Genomic DNA, 24116 nt, shown 5'->3' on the forward strand with positions numbered 1-24116 from the left:
CACCCCTAGCTCTAGTTCATTCCAACCCTGCTGGGAGATGGGAGCCTGATGTTGGTGTGCAGAAGCTATTGCTGAGGTCAAAACTCTGCTAAAAGCTCATTTTGACTCTAGGTTTTCCAAAAATGTGAGGCATTTTCAAGAATGGGAGGAGGAAAACATTTTAGAAGTCTAACTCAACTGTGGATGTGAGTTAAGTAACCACAGGGGTGGGTTCTAGGTTTTTTTGCCATAAGTAAGCTTATCTGCCACAAGCATTTTTGTTGCAAAAACTTTTACCAGATAATGAATTGGCTGTAAGGCAATTCTACCATAAAAGGTAAAATAACAAAAAATAAATGAGGGACATTAAAAAGGATATAATGAAACATGAGAATAACAAAGTTAAAGTCTTTATTGTGAAATGCAAAATATTTGAACACATTTAAAATGTGTGTAGATTCATGGCAATACTGAACAATTAACTGACATTATTTTGTGGGTTGTACTTAAGCACTTGCCTTCCAAGTCTTTTGTTCATAGTATTTTACACATTTTTTTTGCTTGTTGATTCATCTCTTGTTCAGCATCACACTTTTTCTTTTTTGCTAAAATTTCTTCCTTCATTAAGAGAGGCACCAGGTTTCAAATACTAGGTACTAGGATGCATATTTGTGCCTGAGTGTTTCTGAAAGCCTGCCACACCATTATATGCTTTTGGCATACTGTCATTTGTCCATTGATAAATGTTCCTAAGTTCTAGGGGAAATGTGGGTTCATGCTATGCCTTCAAGGCCCTTGGCCTCCTTCACCTCCAATGTAGTGTGTTTCAAAATATGAAACCAACTCTTGGGACCAATCATCATCATCTGTCATAAGTTTTATATTGTGTATATTAAAACAAACTGTCAACCAGTTATTTTATTTTTTATGGCAAAGTTGACCTGTGGCCAATTAGTTATGTGGCAAAAATATTTGCAGCAAAGAAGCTTACTGTGAAATACCAGACACACATGGGATGAAGGGTGAGAACCTTTAAGAATGCCAAATGTGGTAAGGATTTCATAAAAGAAGGACTGGATGTTGGAGTCATTCCTATTCCAACTTTACTTTTAAAAGGCATTGGGGGTGACTGTATAAATGAATGGAGTTTTCAGTGGTCTCAGTGAGCAATTTTTGTTTCAGTTGTTAGGCAAATGTTTGTTTACTCTGGTAAACTCTGTTTCAAAGTTTAATAAAAGTTTACTTTTGAAAATTTTGCCTTTATTAGGAAGATAGTGAGATTGTGAGAAAGTCATCAGGATGTTTACTTTGGTAAATATGCTGTGTGTTATGATTATTTTTAATTTTTATTTAATTTAATTTTTTTGCATGGGATTGGCAGACGTGAAGATGAGGAGAGTGAGGTGGGATGAAAAAATTTTAAAAAGCCTGTCTGACATGCCACATCATTAGCAGTGGCTTTTAAAGGACAATGTGACTTTGTGAAGTGTTATTTAACACTTTTTAAGATTCTAATTCTATTATGGTCCTTTGCAGATGGGGATAATGTTATAATGAGAGAAACCAGTTGTCTTTTTCCAGAGCTATGCTGTGGGGTGGATGAAGGGAGAACTTTCCCTACCTTTAAGACAGATGCTATCACGAAAATAGATTCACAGTCTAGTTGTACTTCAGCTCCAGAATTCAATTTCTCTTTCAGCTCTCTGCAGGATTTCACATTGGCCGACTGTCTGAAGATGCCTTTTGTGAGGGGTCCTTTTTGGTTAAGAAAGAAAAGCATATCCTATGGGGAACAAGGGAAAAAAAATCAAAATGGCACTTCATGCATAACAAGCAAGGGAACATGTATTTGCCCTCTCCAGCTGCCAGAGGCTAGGGTATAACAGGGGGAAGCCCTGAAGGATTGGGGCTAGATGGCCTCCTAGAGATTTAAAGTCAATTTGTTTTTTTGCTATCTCTAAATCTCTTTCTCCTATTTGTTCTTGCTATATTCAACATCTAAAACACTTTACTTTAAATGCTTGCTTTAATGAGACTGTCTTTTTTTCAGTGAACCAACAGTCACTTCAAGGTACCTGTTAACTTGTCTCTCTCCTCCCTAACTACTCTTTCCCCATTATTCTCTAATATGGACTCTTTTCCCCTAATATGGAAATGCTCTTGCCAAATTCACTCTCCACTTGCTTGTCTTTCTTTTCATGTGACTTAACATTTTATTCTACTTCCTGTATTTACTTCCTTCTTTTAAAATCAGCCTCCAAAATAATCTCTTCCAGAGAGTTTTCTTCATTCCATTCCATTCCATTCTGTTCAGTCTTTCATTTTGCTTTCTTTCTTTCTGTGTGTCCTCTGCTTGCCATGTAGGAAAAGAATAGGTGTTGGAGACGAGCAACCCATGGGATCTGGAACCTAGCTATGACACATATTTATTGTGTGACCTTTGGTAAACTCGAGGTTTTTTTTTCCTTTAATTTGTAAAGTAGGAATGATGGTGATGATGATGATGATGATGGTAACTACCCTCTAAATCTGTTGTGACAGATAAGCAATAAAGTGGCTAGACTAGTACAATAGATGCACAATACAGGAAAGAGTGCCAGGCATCTAGCATTGTGCTTGGAGGATAGTGGACACTCAATAAATGTTGCTTAACAGTCATCATTTACTATATTAACCAGAGACAATAATACTCAGTGGTTTTCATTTGATCTCTTCTACATACAAAAGATAATTAAATGCCAGCAGATGTATCTTTATGCTTAAAGACTTGGAATACAAATAAAAATATAAGATTTAGTATAGAAATATAAGATTTAGTCTCTGTTGCTAAAGTGATTAAATGAGACTTTCTGAACAATGTAGGGTTCAAGAAAGGGTGTGGGAGAAATGTGAGGGCTAATGTGGATTCTCTGTCTACAGAGCAGATTCTAATTTATCTGAGCAGGTTTATGTGGCTTTTCCCTGAAACCAGTAGACTAGATCATGTCTCCCTATTATGTCCGCCTTATGACTCTGCAATAGCTTAATCAGATTTTTATTCTTTGAAGTAATGACAAAGATTCTCAGCCAGAGCCACGGGTGTCTATAATTTTCCATTTGGGGATAGATTTACCTCCCCGAGCTCTCTTTCCCCAAACCTCCTTTCCTGTTAGTGTTACAGGCCAAAATGAGACTTACCAAGACAGCTTTGGGCAGATTGTCGTTCTCACAGATATCTGGCAGAGAAACCCCAAAGAGCTGTCCAGGCACAGGAGATGTTGGTGACATGGGCAAGTTATCCAGGTGAGTGCTAGAGCCCCGCCAGAAGGCCCAGTTTATGATGGATCTTCTCCTTTTAAATGTCTTCTGACCTGAATCTAAGGAAGAAGTGAAATTATTAGGGAAAATAATTTAATTCACTTAATCTTATTTCTATAGTTCTCATTTTACAGTACGTACATTACTATGGCTCAGTAGTTTATAAATTAAGGAAGAATCAAACATTTGGGTTATTTGCCTATCTATCTTGGAGACATCATTGTGCTATTTAGTTAAGTTCTGGCACTAAATTTTCATAGGTAAAAGAGGAATCCCTTACTGAACTATAACAATTAAAGCAAAAGGGTTTCATACCAACACATATCCCATTTTGAAGTGGAGACTAAGCATACAAAAAAAGTTGAAGATTAAATTAGATCACAATTAAATAGTGAGAAAAAGAAAGGAAGAAGGAGAAAAGGAGAGAGGAGAGGAGAAGGGGAAAGAGGAAGAGGAGGAGGAGGAGGTAAACAAAGAGGAGGAAGAAGAAGAATTAGGGGAAGAAGAGTTGTCTCTATTAAGTTGCTCTCTAGAAAAAAGAATGCTTTATTATCTGATGTTCCACTCTACTACTGAGGATAGAGATATAGGAAACTAGTGTTCTATATTCCCCCCTTTTTTTCCAACTGCAAAGACTTTCATGTATCTTTTTGGTTCCTGACTTTCAAAAGCATGTTTAAGGAAGCATGGATGGATACAAACATGAGTGAGACTTGCCCTTGCCATGGTAAAGTTTACAATCTAATGGGGGAACAAGGCTGGTGATGGGGGGTGAGGGGAAAGCAAGTATATTAATAAATAAAATGTCATAAGCGGGGAACAAAGCATCAAAGGTATTCAGAAGAACAATAAAGCACATCTATCTACCAATTAGAAGCGAGAGAGTGATCCTGGAGTCATGTGCATTTGATGTGAATTTTGAAGGAACACGACTTCAATAGGTAGAGGATCTAGCACCACGACTTATGTGACGTTAACTACTCAATAAATCATTCTCAAACAGTAATTGAACTGAGGAGACATTTAGGTGGTAAAAGATAGTATGAACAAAACAGGCAGAAGTAAGAAAGATCAACAGTGAATCATGATTTTGTGAGATCATAATTCTAAGACATTTTTGATGTCAGCTGTATCTAATTTTAACATGAAAATTGATTGATTTGCACAGAATTTGATACTTAAAAAGACAGCTTATTAAGGTTCCTTTTGGACCTTTCTGCCGTGTGTGCCCTCTGGCCCTCAACACATACGCACAGGTAACAACTATAAACTCTGGACAAAATTAAAAAATATAAAAGCCTACCTGAGGGCACTAAAGAGTAACCAAAAGAAGATAGACAGTGGAGGTGAAAGTCTGATGCTTGGAAGAAGGGAATGGCATGGCACTGGGTAAGTTTCCTATTTTTACAGCTTTCAGCCAGAGGATGGGCCCCAGGGTGTAGGGGTGACTAAAATTAGGAGAGAAACCTGCACTCTTACTGGCTTGAAAAAACTAGAGAATAGAGATGGAGGTAACCAGAGCAGCTGGAAAGTGAGGGGGGGATCCCAGAAAGGAGAAAACGGAATAGTGGGAGCCCCAAACATTGTGTATAAATTCTGCCTAAATCTCTGGCTGATCCCCGAAGCATGCACCTGTGTGGGGCAGTTTCAAAACAGCTTGCAGTTAAGGCTAATAGGGCTGAGATTTGAAAGGCCATAACTCCCAGGTGGCGACCACACAGGGTTAGACTCCATTTTCTCTAGGGACAGTGCATGAAATTAGTCAATACACTACAGCTGTGTGGTCCTGACAAGCAACCAAGATGCCAGAGATGATGTTCAGCTACTCAGCACTCCCTGACAATGGAACAATGAAGGAGATAATATTTTCAGGGAGGCAGTGTCAAATCCTCATTTCAAACAAGTGTTTTATACTGTTTATTTCCTTAGCATAACCAACTTAAACCAAATACTAAAAAAACCAAATCATGGGAGGATAATCAAATAAGTAACATTTTACTGAAAAGCCTTCAGACCATCATCCACCCTTGGCTTCCTCAGGATACAGTCAGTGCATCATTAATGTGCATACATCCAGGTGTAAAGGTCTTTGGTTCTGAAGTCAGGAGCCCACTTAGACTACTGGCTCAAACACTAATTTATGCACGTTACTTACCCTTTTTCTTCATTTTAAAATGAGAAAATTACCTACACCTCAAAGCCTTATTGAGAGGATTAAATAGGACAGTGTATGAAAAGTGCTACTTTGCTCAGGGCATAGGTCATAGCAATCTTGATTAAAGCTGCTAAGACACCAATCTCCTCTCCACAAAGAGGACCTCCTCCCCACACCCTTTCTCCATCTGTGTAACAGCCTTCAGGAAGTATGCAGACAGGAAGGAATACCTGACTCTGCTTAACTAAAGCACTTCCTTTCTGCCCTGACACTCCCAACCTCCACCATTTTAAAAAACAGAAAAGGAAACTGAACCTTATTCTTAAATCCAGAAGGGGGTTCCTGTATGCCAGCAATGTCAATATGTGCAAATGTTTGTTTAATATATACCTTTATATATGTTGAGTAGCTGTACTCAGTCCAGTTTCCTCACATTTAATCTGGTTTCACTATTTTGAAACCAGATTTATTTGAGCTTTTAACTTTCACACACTTCTTAGGAAGAATGTTCTATCATAAAGTTATAGATATACCCAGCTATCTGATGAATGTAGACAGAGGATAAAGTAGAAATTGAGTTCTTCATTTTATTATAAATGTTTTCAGCTGCAGCCATGCCTTTTATTATGTACAACAGTCAATTTTAGAGTTCATGTTCCCTTTGGGATTGAGAGAAAAAAATTTCATTAAAGTTTACTTTCTCGCAGAGGTTTTAATGCATAGCTCTTACTTTCTAAATGTCAAAGGCTGATGAAAAAACATGCAATTGTTATAAAAAGGATTAGGATGATGTAAATGCAGAGCAAATGAAATTCATGTACATCCAGCTTTCCTAAACAATTCTGGCAAGATTCAAGCTAGAGTTTCTTCGTGCTTAAATTATGGAACTGAATATTAAAAATTGTAATTCTTAAAAGCTTGTACTTATAGATTATTAAAGCGTAATAAATAACCACAACAAAAACTGCTTAATTAGAAATTTTAGCAAGATGGTGATGTAGGAAGATCTTGAACTCACCTCCTTCCATGGATACACTGTATCTACAGCTATATATGGAACAATTTCCTCTGAAAAAACCCTCAAAACAGGCGAAGAGACCCTGTTACATCGGGCAAATGAGAAGGAAACTACATCCAAGTGGGTAGAAAAGGCTGAGACATCATCTCACCATAAACCCCAACCCTTGTGCAATGACCCATAGTCAGGAAGAAACTCAAAACCCAGAGCTTCCCCAGAAGGAGTGAAGGGTTCATACCCCACATAGGTCACCCCAACTTTTAAGATCTGGCATCTGAGGGATGAGCCCCCCAAACATCTCACTTTGAAGACCAACATGTCTCACGCCATGAGACATGTGGGGCTTTGTGGAACTGAGGGAGGGTTCCTTCTTTTAAATTTTTAAAATTTATTTTATTTTTGGCTGCACTGGGTCTTTGTTGCTGCATGCAGGCTTTTCTCTAGTTGTGGAGAGTGGGGGCTAGTGCTGTGTGTGGGCTTCTCACTGCAGTGACTTCTCTTGTTGCGGAGCATGGGCTCTAGGTGCACGGGCTCAGAAGTTGTGGCTTGTGGCCTCTAGAACACAGGCTCAGTAGTTGTGGTGCATGGGCTTAGTTGCTCTGTGGCATGTGGGATCTTCCTGGTCTAGGGCTTGAACCTGTGTCCCCTGCACTGGTAGGTGGATTCTTAACCACTGCACCACCAGCGAAGCCCTGAGGGAGGGTTCTTAAAGGGCTTATGCCCAGCCTCACCCACCCCAGAGCTCAGTCCACAAGCAGCCCTTTGAAAAGCACCCAGACTTCATGTGAAAGAGATTAACTTACTAATTTTAAAGCATTGGTCTAAGGGGCAGGGGGCTGCTGGGATACTCCCCAGGACAGATGCTGGTGGACACTATCTTCCTACTCTCCTCTGCATTGCTAAAGCCTGCAGGCACCATCTTCCCCCCCACCACCCTTTCTGTTGGGTATCATCTTTTTCTTTTTCTTCTTTCTTTCCTTTTCCTCCTGTCCTCTTTTTCTTTCTCTTCTTTTCCTTTCTTCAGTGGATGCCATCTTTGCACTCCCCCTCTGCTCTGCTTCAGCTAGTGGGCACCATTTTTGTGCTCTCCCTCTGCTGTGCTCCAGAGTGCCTCTATCTCCTGAGAGGTGCTACACACCCCTGGTGCACTGGTTTTTACATTTGGTGACACAGTTTTTGCAGCTATCATCCAGGGAATGCCCCTTGATCACCTGGCCAGGGGGTCTTGCATTCCTGGGTCCCACAGGACTGTAACAATTATAGAAACAGTTCTTAGAAGACTGCCATCCCTAGGGTATTGCACAGACAGCAGACTGAAACACACCCCCAGTCTTTTTGTAAAAGTGGCCTATTTGCTCATCCAGGAACTTCAGCCCTTGGGGGAAGGCTTCAGGTTTGGCATACACCTAGAGGTTATGGAGGTGCTCTCAAAGAAGGTACCCAGGGGACACCATCTTTGCACTCCCCTATGCATGACTACAGAACAATGGTATCTCCAAGAAAGGAGTTTATACACCCACTTGGAGTCCCAATTTTTGTGACTGCTGCCAGGGGACACCTCCAGATAGCTTGGCTCTGGGGGCCAGCATGTTTGTTTGCAGTCCTAGAGGACTGCATATATTTGCATTCTTGAAAAGCTGCTGCCTGAGGACATGGTTTCCAATCAGCCTGAATAAAGGTACTGACCGAGCTCTCTCCCCTTTGGGACACTGACTGATCTTGGTACATCCTCAACTACTGGGAGCTATTAAAAATAAAACAGGCTGCTTGGACAATTACAAAGGGTTGAGAGAAAACCAAGAGCTAGGGAAGGATTGAATGAAAAGGTTTATCTCTTACACAAGGACAATGGTTCAAGACTGGAAGAGGTGGCTGTTTCATGTAATACATAGAAACCAATATAGAATCAAGCAAAATGAAGAAATAGAGAAATATGTTCTAAATGAAAGAACAAGATAAAACCTCAGAAAAAAAGTTAATGAAATGGAGATAAGTAATTTACCTGATTAAAATTTCCAGCAATGGTCATAAAAATGCTCACTGAACTTGGGAGAAGAATGGATGAACACAGCGAGAACTTCAACAGAGATAGAAAATATAAGAAAGTTCCAAACAGAAGTCACAGAACTAAAGAATAACTGAATTGAAAAATACCCAGGGGGAGGGGTCAACAACTGATTGATGAAGCAGAAGAAAGGATCAGTGAACTTGAGACAGGGCACAGAAACTCACCCAATCAGAGAAGCAAAAAGAAAAAAGAATGAAAAAAAGTGAAGATAGCTTAAATGGGACAACATGAAATGTATTAAACATCACATTATAGGGGTCCTGGAAAAAGAAAAAAGAGAAAGGGGAAGTAAACTTATTTGAAGAAATAATGGCTGAAAATTGTTCTAACTTGGGGAAACAGAAATTCAGATCTAGGAAGCCCAGAGAGTTTGAAATAGATGAACCCAGAGATCTACACCAAGACACATTATAATTAAAATGTCAAAAGGTAAAGACAAGGAGAGAATCTTAAAAGCTACAAGAGAAAAACAACTTATTACATACAAGGGAAACCCCATTAGACTATCAGCAGATTTTTCAGCAGAAATTTTAAAGGTCAGAAGGAAATGGCACAATATATTCCAAGTACTGAAAGACAAAAATTTCCAACCAAAAATACTCTATCTAGCAAAGTTATCATTCAGAATTGAAGGAGAGATAGAGATTTCCAGACAAGCAAAAGCTAAAGGAGTTCATCACCACTAAACCAGCCTTATAAGAGATGTTAAAGGCACGTTTTTAAGCTGAAAAGAAGGGGGACTAATTAATAATATATAAAAGTAAAAATCTCACTGGTAAAGGTAAATATATGGTAAAGGTAGTGAATTAATTACTTATAAAGCTAATATGAAGGTTAAAAGACAGAAATAGTAAAAAAAAAATAACTAACTACAATATTTAAATAAGGGTACACAAGATAAAAAGATGTAAAATGTGACATCAGAAAACAAAATGTTGGGGGTGGGGAGAATAAATATGTAGAGCTTTACAATGTGTTCAAACTTAAGTTGGTACCAACATAAAAATAATGTTACAAATACAAGTTGTTACACGTAAGCCTCATGGTAACCAACAAGCAAAAACCTAAAGTAGATACACAAAACATAATAACAAAGGAACCTAAGCATATCACTAAAGTCATCAAACCACAAAGGAAGAAAGCAAGAGGAGAAGAAATGAACAGAGGAACCACAAAACAGCCAGAAAACAACAGAAATGGAAATAACATATCTATCAATAATTACTTTAAATATAAGTGGAGTAATTTCTCCAATCAAAAGACAGAGAGGGACTGAATGGATAAAAAAAACAAGACCCATCTACATGCTGCCTACAAGAGACTCACTTCAGACCTAAGAACATTCACAGACTGAAAATGAAGGGATGGGAAAAGATATTTCATGAAAATGGAAACCAAAAGAAAGCTGGAGTAGCTATACTTATATCAGACAAAATAAACTTTAAAACAAAGACTGTAATAACAGACAAAAAAAGGCATTACATAATGATGTCGATCCAACAAGAGGATATAAAATTTGTAAATATTTATGCACCCAATATAGGAGCACCTAAACATATAAAGCAAATGGTAGAAATAAACAGCAATAAATAATAGTAGGGGACTTTGATAACCCATTTACATAAATGGATAGATCATTCAGACAGAAAACAGTAAGAAAACATTGGCCTTAAATGACAAGTTAAATCAGATGAACTAAGGTATACATACACACACGCAAAACATTACATCCAAAAGCAACAGAACATACATTTTTCTCAAGTGCACATGGAACATTCTCCAGGATAGATCATACGTTAGGCCACAAAACAAGTCTTAACAAATTTAAGAAGGCTGAAATCATATCAAACATTTCTTCTAACCACAGTGGTATGAAACTAGAAATCAATTACATGAGAAAACTGGAATATTCACAAATATGTAGAGATTAAACAACATGCTACTTTTAACAACCTATGGGTCAATGAAAGAATCAAAAGTGGAATAGAAAAATACCTTGAGACAAATGAAAATGGAAATATTATATACGAAACTTATGAATGCAGCAGAAGGAGTTCTAAGAGAGAAGTTCATATCAATAAATGCCTACTTCAAGAAACAAAAAAACTCAAGTACACAACTTAACTTTACATCTCAAGGAACTAAAAGAACAAACTAAGCTCAAAGTTACTAGAAGGAAGGAAATAACAAATATTAGAGCAGCAGTAAATGAAATAGAGACTAAAAGACAGTAGATGAGATCAATGAAACTAAGAGCTGGTTCTTTGAAAAAATGAACAAAATTGATAAACCTTTAGCCAGACTCAATAAGAAAGAGCTAAAATAAATAAAATCAGAAATAAAAGAGATGTTACAACTGATACCACAGAAATATACAGGATCATAAGAGACTACTATGAACAATTATATGCCAACAACTTGGACAACCTAGAAAAAATAGATAAATTCTTAGAAACATACAAACTTCCAAGACTGAATATGAAGAAATAGAAAATCTGAACAGATTGATTATTGATAGGGAGACTGAATCAGTAATTTAAAAACTCCCTATAAACAAAAGTCCAGGACCTGACAGTTTCACTGGTAAATTCTACCAAACATTCAAAGAAGAATGAATACCAATGCTTCTCAAAGTCTTCCAGAAAACAGATTCCAAAGTCATTTTACAAGGCCAGCATTACTCTGATACCAAACCAGACAAGGAAACCACAAGAAAAGAAAATTATAGGCCAATATCTCTGATGAACATATAGGCAAACATTCTCAACAGAATACCATCAAACTGAATTCAACAGTACATTAAAAGAATCATGTCATGATCAAGTTGGATTTATTCCAGGGATACAAGGATGGTTCATATTCTGCAAATCAATCAACATGATACACCACATTAACAAAATAGAAGATAAAAGTCATATGATCATTTCAATAGATAAAGAAAACACTTAACAAAATTCAACATTCATTTATGATTAAAAACTCTCAAGACAGTGGGAATAGAGGAAATGTAACTCAACATAATAAAGGTCATATATGACAGCTAACATCATACTCAATGGTGAAAAGTCAAAAGCTTTTCCTCTAAGATCAGAAACAAGACAAGGATGCCCACTCTCACCATTTTTATTCAACATAGTATTGGAAGTCCTAGCCAAAACAAGTAGGCAAGAAAAAGAAATAAAAGGTATCCAAATTAGAAAGGAAAAAGTAAAACTGTCACTATTTGCAGATGACATAATACTATATACAGAAAACTCTAAAGACTTCACCAAAAAAACTTTTAGAACTGCTAAATGAATTCAGTCCATTTGCAAGATATAAAATCAATATATAGATATCTGTTGTGTTTCTATACACTGATAATAAACTATCAGAAAGAGAATTTAAGAAAATAAGCACATTTATAATTACACCAAAAAGAATAAAATACCTAGGAATAAATTTAACCAAGAAGCTGAAAGACCTGTTCACTGAAAACTATAAGGCACTGATGAAAGAAATTGAAGAAGACACAAATAAATGGAAAGACATTCCAAGCTCATGGATTGGAAGAATTAATATTATTAAGATCTCCATACTATCCAAAGCAGTTGATAGACTCAGTGCAATCCCTATCAAAATTCCAATGGCAGTTTTCACAGTAATAGAACAATTCTAAAATTTGTATGGAACCACAAAAGGCCCCAAACAGACAAAGCGATCTTGAGAAGCAAGAACAAAGCTGGAGGCATCATGCTTCCTAATTTCAAACTATATTATAAAGCTATAGTGATCAAAACAGTATGATATTGGCATAAAAACAGATACACAGATCAATGGAACAGAATAGAGAGTCCAGAAATAAGCACATGCACTTATGGTCAATTAATTTATGACAAAGGAGCCAAGAACATACAATGAGGAGAGGATAATTTCTTCAATAAGTGGTGTTGGGAAAACTGGACAGCAACATGAAAAACATGTAACTGGACCACCCATACACAAAAATTAACTCAAAATGGATCAAGACTTGAATGTAAGAACTGAAATTATAAAACTCCTAGAAGGAAACATGAGGGTAAGCTACTTGCCACTGGTCTTGGCAATGATTTTTCGGATTTTACACCAAAAACAAAGGCAACAAAAGCAAAAATAAACAAAAGACTACGTCAAACTAAAAAGTCCCTGCACAGCAAAGGAACCCATCAACAAAATAGAAAATCAATTTACTGAATGGGGGAAAATATTTGCAAATCATGTATCTGATAAGGGGTTAACATCCAAAATATATAAAGAACTCATACAACTCAATAGCAGAAAATCAAGCAACCTGATTTTAAAAATGGGCAGAGGACCTGAAAAGACATTTTTCTAAAGAGGAAATGCAGATGGCCAATAGGCATATGTAAAGATTTTCAACATCACTAATCATTAGAGAAATGCAAATCAAAACCACAATGAGATATCAACTCACACTTGTTAGAATGGCTATTATCAAAATGACAAAAAATGACAAGTGTTGGTGAAGATGTGGAGAAAGGGAAACCTCATGTGCACTGTTGATGGGAATGTAATTTGGTGCAGTCACTATGGAAAACAGTATGGAGGTTCCTCAATAAACTAAAAATAGTACAACCATAGGATGCAGCATTTCCATTTCTGGGTAATTATCTGAAGAAAACAAAAACACTAATTTGACATTTAAGACATTTAATGGACAAGTAATGTCAAGCTACTTTTACCCTTCTCCTCCTGTCTAAAGTTAAAACAAGAAGCGAGATCTCCATTTCCATAAAAACTTATAGCAGATGTATTTCCTGGGCTCAGACTACAGTTCCAGCAGTATTTACCAACCTTAATGCAAGTGACAGGAATTTTCTATGTTTCAAAATCATTTGTGCAACTGAACTGTACAAAAAGAAATTTCCATATTCCAAAATCCTTTAACTTCCACCTAACCTTCAATTGGAAGTGATTAATTTGCAATGAAACAACATGCCAAAAGGCAAATATCAAAGGAAGAATCTAACAAAATTCTACAAATGCCTCCAAACAGAGGAATATGCTCAATTAAAATTTTATGCTTGTAGAATGATATATTAGTGTTTGGCAGTACCTATCTGTGTGAAAAGATATTTTCAAAGATCATGAAATATATAAAATCTCATTACAGATCAGAACATTTTGCATTCAATTGTTATCATAGGAATATTAATTTTGAACCCCAATTAAGCAAAATGTTATTTCCAAAAAAGAATTCAATTCTTCTCATTAGTATGTATATGTGTATTACATAAAACGGTACTCAATTACTATTACATATTGAACATCATCAGTGAAAAATTTGTGGAAATTTGTTTTCTCTTGTTATGTAAGTACCTACATAATAGCCTCAATTTTGTCTGCTGACTTGCAAATTTTACTACCTGGTCCCTTACAGAGAAAGTCTGTTGATCCCTGATCTAAGTCAGTGGTTTCCAAAGCAGTTGTTCACCAAAATCCCCTGTATTAAAAAAATACAAAACTGGTTCATCTGTTAATTTTTTAGCTACACAGGTAGGTTGTCACCATTGGTCTATAGTTACTCCATCCCTGATCCCATTTATCATGAATCATCTTACAGCTGCAACCATTATTATCTTAACTTTTAACAGGGAGAAACAGAGGATTAATAAGTAGAGGATGCCTACAATTTAATAAGCAGGTCGTTGGAAAAACTGGGTAAGACCCTTAGGATTCTTGATCTCTGATTATTTTGGTCCAATTAATTAAAATATATTTATTTTATTTTATTGACAAGGGACCCAGAGAAACAATTTTGAAAAACATAAGTATAAAAGTAGAAGAGTAAAATATTATTCTCCTCAGCTTAATTATAAAGGCAACATTCCCTTTATATCTTTAATGAATACTAACAACAGACCTATTAATAAATTAATTCAACAAATATTTAATGGATGCTTTTATATATATATATATATATATTCAGACACTGTTCCAGGTGCTGGTAATATAGCAGTAAACAAAACAAACCAAACTCTCTGCCTTCATGGAGCTCACATTTTACTGGATGGAAAACTATAACATCTATATAATACCCCTCCCAAATGGTCCAAAGATGTGAGTAAATAGCCTTAGGGTTCAAAACCTCAATTTACCACTGCAGGAGAGAGGAGGACTAGTGCAAATGTAAGATAAGTTTTTAAGCTGGTGTTAGCAAGATCAGGGAGTTCTGACCAATGACTTCAATAAAGTATAAAGTGTGAGGCTAGGTCATCAACAGAAAGTGACAGGGTTGGACAAGCATGTGTGGGGGGATGAGTATAAAACAATGGCCACTATTCACTGGGTCCCCCAGTTTGTTCAAATTGACAAAGGCAGCTACAAAAATTCAGCATCAATTTTCTATTACCCCACTCACACTTTTTGGTGTGATATATTTTCTTCTACTTTCTACACAATTTATTCTCAGACTGAGGGCATAAAGCTCAAACTTGGGTTAGGGTAATTAATGATGGTCCTATGTTGAATATCACTTTTATCATTCTGGAGTCTTTATTATGGTGTGGGTAAGGGATGGTTACGTTCACAGGGATCAGAATAGATTAGTAGACAAAGGAGAGATTTCTGTGGAAATCATCTTAATCTTAACATACTTACCAGTACCAGGATCCAGGTAGGGCATCAGAGTCTCCTGACACCCATCACTGACAGCCTCCTTTTTATAATGTGACCATTTAGGGGGAACACACAATGCAATGTATTACAGTACAAAGAAAGCATTGAAGCACGTGCAGCACTGCCTGGTGCCTTTGACTCTGCAGTGGGCATAGGTTAAAGGGGAAAGAATAGTGAAGAAAGAAGGAACAGACTCTACTGCAGTCAGTAACTGCTGATTACAAGTCAGTCACTCCTACTGCTGATTTATAAAACCATCTTCTAAAACTCCATCTTTCCTTTCAAAACACTTAGCAAATTCAAAAGAAAAAATACTTCATTTGGCTGGAAGTTTGGGTCTTTGTCTGTATAAAGGCAAAGAACTTTGAAAACTTTGCTTTCAGGAATGAAAAGTTTTGCTAAAAAAAGGCTCTACGAGGGAGAAAACTCACCACTCAGCTGCTGGGCCACAGTCAGGTGGCTGGGCTTCAGGATGAACTGGCATTGCATCTCTCGGGGCAGCTGTTCCATGAGGAAGGGCTCTTGGAAGTTGGAAGGTGTGGGGGAATCCTTTGATCCCTGCGTCAGGAGTGCAGTGTCTCGAAGATGGCTCATTTTAATTCCATAGGGATATTCATGCCCTACACAGAGAAAAAATCTAAACATAGACTTTAGGCTGACTGACACCAAGAGCGTGTGTGCTACATACTGGAATGTACTGCAATTTGCTCCTGGGACTTTTGGAATAAAGAATCCTTTTTTTGACTTAATGATCACCATGCACACTCTTACAGTTGGAGACCAGTGCATAATGCAGCAGCCCAACCAGAGTGGTCTTTTATTTTGGAGAGGGGAGAAAAAAAAAAAACAAAGAGGAAAAAAATCTTTAAAGAATATCTTGTTTGGGAATGCACAGATTGTCTTTAAGTTGCATAATGTTGACTTTTCCTATGTTCACATCTGAGAGTATTTAAAGGTATTCTAGTTTCTCCTTTGACACTAACTATATCTGTAAATCTTCAGCCAATCCTTGACCTCTGATTTAAAATATTTACCCTACCTATCACACAGCATTATAAGGATTAAATAAGTAAACATTAGTAGTTAATATTATTTAAATAATAAGGGCAGAAAACTATATATTTCAAGCATCACTATTATTACTATTATTCAACACAAGATATCTTTCTGAAAAAGACATTTTATACTGTTTACTAGTTATATAATTAGAGTTACTCAAGACTCATTAGGACTGGTTTGTTTGATTTACGCTTCCCTCCCACCACTGCCCTCTGAGGTTGTTATTCATAGGCAATAATTAGAAGAAAGACTGCAGGGTATTAGAAAAAGAGACAAGGTTCAAAAAGGAATTTTCAAACTAGAAAAACTAAACCCTGGACATCTGACTGCAACATGATTTTTTGCTCTTTAGTACTCTTAAGTAATTGCATTTTAAAAATTAATCCTTACGTACCATTATGCCATAGACTTAGTTTACGTTTTAAAGAGGGTAAATTCTCTTCTATTCCTGATTTATCACTGAATGTAATTCAGTGAACTCTTCCATTTCCTTTCCATCTGGCATAGGCATACAATGTCAATGTTCCATTAACATCAAGTTCTATAGCAACTTGCAGGGATTAAGGTAAAAAAAGGACTTCCATGACAGCAATAAAGAAAAATCAATTTATCAAAATAGCCAATAGCTAATCTACAATTGAAGTTTGCAAGGCATGTTAAAATATGCAATGGAGAATGGTTGCTAAGTAACAATCATGTCCCGTGTCCCATGTATTTTTTTTTCATTTTTTATTAGTTTCTGCTTTATAACAAAGTGAATCAGTCATACATATACATCTGTTCCCGCATCTCTTCCCTCCTGCATCTGAGAGTTACCATCTATATAGTTTTAATTAAATTAATATATTTTATTAAAACAATTATTTTATGTACTCATTCGGTTTTTAAACACAGCTTTAATTGTTGCTCATTGACTTTTACAAAAATGACAACATTAAGAAACTGGAAATGCAGTGAATTTTGTCCCCGCCATGTACACAATGACTTGCTTTACTTTAAGTCTGAGAATATACATTTCATAGAAAAGTTTGGTTTTAGAGTATTCAGATTATTTGAAACCTGAATTACACAGTAGTGATCTCACAGGTAAATGAAAGGATTCCATGAGATAACTCATATGATATGCTTTGCCCAATTCTGGCAGGATAGTAAGCATTTAAAAATTATTAACAGAAATCATCATCATCACCGTCAATCATCAATGTCATCATCTCAAGATCTGCTACAGATACTGTCCCTTATTGTAATTGGTTTATTTCTGTTAACTACACTGAATGGCCTCACTGATCAAGAATATTTTTTAACTAAATGATTTAAATAAGGTGAAGATGTAACCTATTTACCAATAATTTTTCAAAACAAATGCTGGAAAATTTGACTAGAGAAGTAGCAAAGTAGTTAGTAAAGTAGTAGTTATTGCTAAGTTAGTCAATGAAGACTAACTAAGAATCTAAATGGTTTAATTTCATTGTCTTTATAATGCCTAGGAAAGTGCTGGGCGCAGGGCAGGTGTTAAATACTCACTGATATTGATAGATTGAGACATGATTGGATTATAGATAGTCTTCCATAGAGACAAGTAGTAGGTAGGAAAGGGAACAGGGAATTCAAAAACTAAATATGAAAAATAAATATATAGGGAAAAAGGAATACCAATACATATTGCTTTATTTTGGAAAAAAATTTAAAAAGGTTGACAAGATAGTGCTTTTGTAAAGTGACAAAACAAGAAGAAAATTTACATTTCTCTTCCAAACTATATCATTAGCTTCTTGAAAGAAGAGATATTATTTGTCTGGCACATAGGAAATATTTGATATTTATTAAATTAATATATGAATATTATAGAAGATTAATATTTAATAGTATTGAAATTTAGGACCATATGACCAATTCTCTGAGACATTTAGAATTATAATGAAAACACAATCAATCCTATCTTATATTTTCATAGAAACTTACCAATAAGTGGGTATGGTGCCTCTTCTTTGCCAGAATTGACCCATAACTGGTATTCTCTCTCAGAGCCCTTGGAGATAAAGAATTAACAATAATTCTTTCACATTTGGTAAATGAATGAGGATTTTTTTTTGGCAATTTTATGTTTTGCAAAAAAGAAAAACCAGGGACAATATAAATACTTTTGAGGTACATGGGGGTGGATATGGCCTTTGAAGATGGCAGTGCTGATTCCTACAAACCATCTCTCCCTCTCTAATCCCCAACAGAAGACTAAGGAATCCTGCCCTTTTTCCCTAGGGATGACTAGGGATCCATGAACTGCAATAGAGTTAGGCCCTCACTATTATGGGTAGCCCACAGAATATGAAATCATATATATGCCTTTTTAAAAAGTAAGCAGAAACTTCCTGGTTTTCTAAAAGGTAAATCTATCTTCTTCAGAGTCCTGCCTTCTGCTATCTCTAAACTTCTCAGAGAATATTGGACTTAATCTCCAACATGTCCCTGCAAAGGCAACCTTGTTATCCAGAAAGCCACTACACTGCTGTGTCTGTGATGAAAAAGTAAAGTCTCAAAAGTTGATTATTAGCTTAGCTGCTTCTGAGTGGAAGAAGAATGACCAACGGGCTTTGAGGAAAGGAGACAGGTAGCTGGCACAATCCACACTGGCTTTATTTTGGGCAAGTCCAAGCCTAGGGACAGAAAGGACAAGAATTCTTTCTAGAGAATAGGCCCAGTTATGGGGAACAATGAAACTGTTCACTAGCAGAATTACAACTCAGCAATATTGAAACTCCCACTTGAAAGAAATAATACTAAATTATACAGACTTTGCTGTATCCTCTAGAAGATAAAGCAAAAATGTTTTAAATGAAATTACAACAGACTGACAATATTTAATATTCTTGCCTTTATCTTCTGATTAAAAATCAGGACCCTGACCTTATAATGGAGGGTCCTGGCTAGGAGATTAGCCCTCCCAATACCCTCCCCTACTCTCTCACTTCCTTCACTATTCCCTAGTCAAAAAATTTTTTATTGCAAACAGGAAGAGCAATCTAACAGTGATCATTTCTTTTTTTTTTGTAGTGTCTGAAAACACCTTAATAATCCCTTAGAACAGTACAACCAAACAGCCTCAGTTCCTAATTATATTGAACAGAAATATTTTTGGTATGATGAGATTGATCACTTTATCCAAAAGGAAAGCATAAATAAGAAAATGAGTCATGTCATTAATTAATCTCCCTTCCTTCCCTTAAACTGCTCATTCTCTTCCAATGTATAATTATATAAGCTTAGAAATCAATGCAGAGGTGCCTGCTTTACTCAGTGCATATATATTTATTTACATCTTAAATATATTATTAAATTTCACTAAAATAAATCAGATTTATTATTCTAAATTGTGGTTGCCCTGAGTTCTTAAGGGCTTATAATAGCAATGTGTAAAAGCAAACTGAAATACAGTTAAGACTATGGCATATCTTAAATATATGTTATGTCACATCTTAGTAACACCATGTTTGCATATTTATAGAGAATCTCACTCAAGAAATGGTGTTGTTCAAGTGCTTCCTTTAGTTCCATCCTTCTGAAAGTCATTCCCTTTAATACAAGTACCTACTGTGTGGTTTTTATATACTGGTAGGGAGGACGTGAGAACTTTCCAATTCTTTTTCCCTACCTCATCCTCAAACATCCCAATCTTCCCTATTAATAAAATTTCGAAAACTCATCATTGCCCCATGAAACAGAAAGAAGCAGAAGCTGAAAGCAAAACTGGGGAAAATGTGGTGTCCATACTAAAAATCTTTATATCCATGATCTAATTCAAAGCTTACTTTTAAATTTACAGATTCAATAGGAGGTACCATCTGCCTTATCCTGTGGACCTGCAGCCAGTGAATATGGTTATTAGCTATATGTTCTTTATGTAAAAATTCTACTGTAGAGCAAATCCTTCAGAATTCATCATGCTAAGACTGATTGACTCTTGGGGTAAGTGAATAATTAGGTAAGGAGGAAGAATCAGGAGAGGAGATAGGGAAAGAATAGTCATATAGTGACAAGTGAGAAGGGGGGAGGGAGGTTTTTATACCAAAAAAACCCCTAACGGTATATGTATAGCATATAAAATTAAAATGCATATTATTATCTCTCTAAAATTATAGTCTAATCTTATTATGCTTTTCAGTTCACACAGGTTATAAAATGGGAGTGGAAGAAGAGCACTCAATATTAAGCTAATATTAAGACTTTTCTGTCCTAGGCAAAAGCCCTATACTCTGGAAATTATAAAACATTAATAAAGAAACCAAACATGAGACAAATAAATGGAAAGATAACTCATGTTCATTGATTGGAAGGATTAATATTGTTAAAATGTCCATACTACCTAAAGCAACTGATATTTAATTCAATCCCTATCAAAATACCCATGACATTTTTCACAGAACTAGAACAAATAATCCTAAAATTTGTATGGAACCATGAAATATCCCCAAATAACCAAAGCATTCTTGAGAAAAAAGAACAAAGCTGGAGTTATCATGCTCCCTGGCTTCAAATGATACTACAAAGCTACAGTAATCAAAACAGTATGATACTGGCACAAAAACAGACACATATATTAATGCAACAGAATAGAGAACCCAGAAATAAACCCACATGTATATGGTCAATTAATCTACAATAAAGGAGGAAAAAGTATACAATGGAGAAAATAAAGTCTCTTCAATAGTGGTAATGGGAAAACCAGACAGCTGCACATAAAAACTGAAATTAGAATATTTCCCCTACCATGTACAAAAATAAAGTCAAAATGGATTAAAGGCCTAAATGTTAAGACTGGAAACCATAAAACTCCTAGAAGAGAACACAGGCAGAACACTTTTTGACATAATCAGTAACAATATTTTTTTTGCATCTATCTCCCAAGGCAAAACAAATAAAAGCAAAAATAAGGAAATGAGACATAATTAAAGTAAAAGATTTTACATAGCAAAGGAGACCACTGACAAAACAAGAAGACAACCTACAGAATGGGAGAAGATATTTGAAAATGATATGACCGACAAGGGGTTAATATCCAAAATGTTTAAACAGCTCATACAACTCAATATCAAAAAAACCAAACAATCCAATCCTAAAATGGCAGAAGACCTGAATAGATATTTTTCCAAAGATGACTTACAGATGGCTAGCTAACAGGCACATGAAAAGATGCTCAACATCGCTAATTATCAGAGAAATGCAAATCAAAACAATGAGATATTACCTCACACCTTTAAGAATGGTTATCATCAAAACAACCACAAGTAACAAATATTTTCAAGGATGTAGATAAAGGGAACCCTTGTACATTATTGGTGAGAATGTAAATTGGTACAGCCCTTGTGGAAAATAGTATGGAGGTTCCTCAAAAACCTAAAAATAGAATTACCATAAGATCCAGCCATTCCACTCCTGGGAATATATCCAAAGAAAACAAAAACACTAATTTGAAAAGATACACACACCCCAATGTTCACAGTGACATTATTTATAATATCCAAGATATTGAAGCAACCCAAGTGTCGATCAACAGATAAATGGATGAAGAATATGTGGTGTGTGTGTGTATTTGTGTGCGTGCGTGTGTGTGTATGTATAGTGGAATACTACTCAGCCATAAATAAGAATGAAAATTTTGTCATTTGTAACAACATGGATAGACTAGAGAAAGACAAATACTGTATATATTCATTTATATGTAGCTTCTAAAAAATAAAACAAATAAACAGATATAACAAAACAGAAACAGACATACAGAGAACTAGTGTTACCAATGAGTTGTAGGGTAGGAGGAAGGGCAAGATAGGTGAAGGGGATTATGAGATATAAACTACTAGGTATAAAATAAATAAGATACATGGATGTAATGTACAGCACAGGGAATATAGCCAATATTTTATAATAACTTTATATGCAGTATAATCTATAAAAACATCAAATCACTATGTTGTACACCTGAAACTATTAGATTGGCCAAAAAGTTAGTTCGGGTTTTTCCATACGATGTTACTGAAAAAACCAAACACACTTTTTGGCCAACCCAACAATGTTGTAATTCAACTACACTTCAATTAAAAACAAAACAAAACAAAACCCTCAAAAAGAATAAAAAACTTTACTGTCCTTATTTTCAACATTTCTGGGGACAAAATATGACTGGTATCTCTAATAAGCATCTGTCTTATGATGGAAGGGATAATATTTATAAGAATCAAAGTATCAAAGTTTGTTTTTAATTATGAATATCTACCAGAGTAACTTACAGTTATCCCTAGCATTGGCAGTGACATGTTGATAACTTCATTTGCTGTATCTGAATTCGTTACTGTTATAGTTTTAGACTGTGGAAAAAAAAGAAATAAGAAATACAGCTATAAATAAAGAATTTTAAAACAGGTGAACAAATAATTATTGTCAAGTGATTATCCATAGGCAAATCCTGATTTCAAGTGTTGACAGAGTAAAGCACAACTTAAGTAGAACACAAACCCTTGATAATTTACTTTCATTACATTATATATTATGCCTTTTAATAAAATATCTCTTCCTCTTAAAATAAAGAATATATCACTCAAAAATATAAGAACTTAAGCCAGAAATAAAAAGAATAAATATATTTCAGAGAGACAGGACCACCCTCCCAATCAAACAAACAAAAAAAATCAGTGAGGTTGGCCCTCTGCATCATGTCCATGACTATTTCCAATAAGCATTGTGCAGTTAAAAAGGGAGAGCATTAGATTACTTTCTATTTCTTTCTGAGTACTGTTTTCACAGCGTGGGTTTTCATTTCTTTGTATGGTAAAGTTAATTCAGGTAAAATCAGAGTAAGAAATGGTTACAAAAGACATCTTTAAAAACCCCCCCACTATTTATTGAGCACTCTCTGTATGTCAGGCACCGTGGCTGCTGAGATTTTCGTTGTTGAAATCTTTAGAGGCCTTAAAACCAATGAGCCTAGCAAACAAATTGAAAATTTTAGAAAGCTCAATTCTGTTACCAACTCTGCCACTGAATAGGGTATCTATAATAGCCCTATGCTAAATGCTAAACTACGTTGAGAAATTACTATTTAAAAATAAAAAGTTCACAAGAAAGATAAATGGAATTAACGAGATTCCGAGATATCTATAGAGGTAACTGAACTCTAAATAGACATTATTTAAATATAAGACAATGCTATGCTATCAAAAAAGAAATATTGGGAGTTTGGGATTGACATGTACACACTGCTATATTTAAAATAGATAACCAACAAGGACATACTGTATAGCACAAGGAACTCTGCCCAATACTCTGTAATAACCTAAATGAGAAAAGAATTTGAAAAAGTATAGATACATGTATATGTACTGTGTAACTGAATCACTTTGCTGTACACCTGAAACTAACACAACATTGTTAATCAACTATACTCCAAGATAAAATAAAAATTAAAAAAGAAATATTTACTATGCACATAGGGTAGGTTTTACATATTATAATTATTGGATAAATGAGCAATTAGTGCTGTGTCCCTGATAAGGCTTAAATGGCACAAATAAGGAACATAAACGGAAACAAAATGATCTAAAAATAAAGCTAAGTGAAATCTACTGATAACTCATCACTTATCTCTCCACTACGGTATTTATTCTCTATAAGCCTATTACTTGACATGACAAATTGCCTCAAGTTTGTTAACTGATTTTAAATGGTGTTCCTTATAGCTCCAAGGATTAAGCAAAAGTATCTCAGAAATGAACAGGGAAGCCTCAGTGTTTGTCTTCTACCAGAATGGCAGAGATGTTTCACATACTGGGCTTTAACTTGAGAAAGAATATCATGAAAGGCTTCTGCTTTTTTCTTTTGAGTCTGAAAACCCT

The 24116-nt window shown here is 35.6% G+C and overlaps 1 protein-coding gene across 2 annotated transcripts in view; it reads right to left on the reverse strand.

Moving 5' to 3' along the window:
• The window catches only part of ARHGAP20 (Rho GTPase activating protein 20), a 147796-nt gene that overhangs the window by 11931 nt on the left and 111749 nt on the right, over nt 1-24116 (reverse strand). For both annotated transcript variants that reach the window (XM_060103448.1, XM_060103447.1), the window contains exons 7-11: nt 22515-22592; nt 18196-18262; nt 15606-15794; nt 3157-3335; nt 1601-1762 (exon numbers count right to left, since the gene is read on the reverse strand). In XM_060103448.1, the coding sequence (XP_059959431.1) occupies nt 1601-1762; nt 3157-3335; nt 15606-15794; nt 18196-18262; nt 22515-22592 (675 nt within the window). The remainder of the gene's footprint in view (nt 1-1600; nt 1763-3156; nt 3336-15605; nt 15795-18195; nt 18263-22514; nt 22593-24116) is intronic.

The sequence above is a fragment of the Mesoplodon densirostris genome, chromosome 7, assembly GCF_025265405.1.
Source record: "Mesoplodon densirostris isolate mMesDen1 chromosome 7, mMesDen1 primary haplotype, whole genome shotgun sequence".
In the NCBI taxonomy this organism is placed as follows: domain Eukaryota; kingdom Metazoa; phylum Chordata; class Mammalia; order Artiodactyla; family Ziphiidae; genus Mesoplodon; species Mesoplodon densirostris.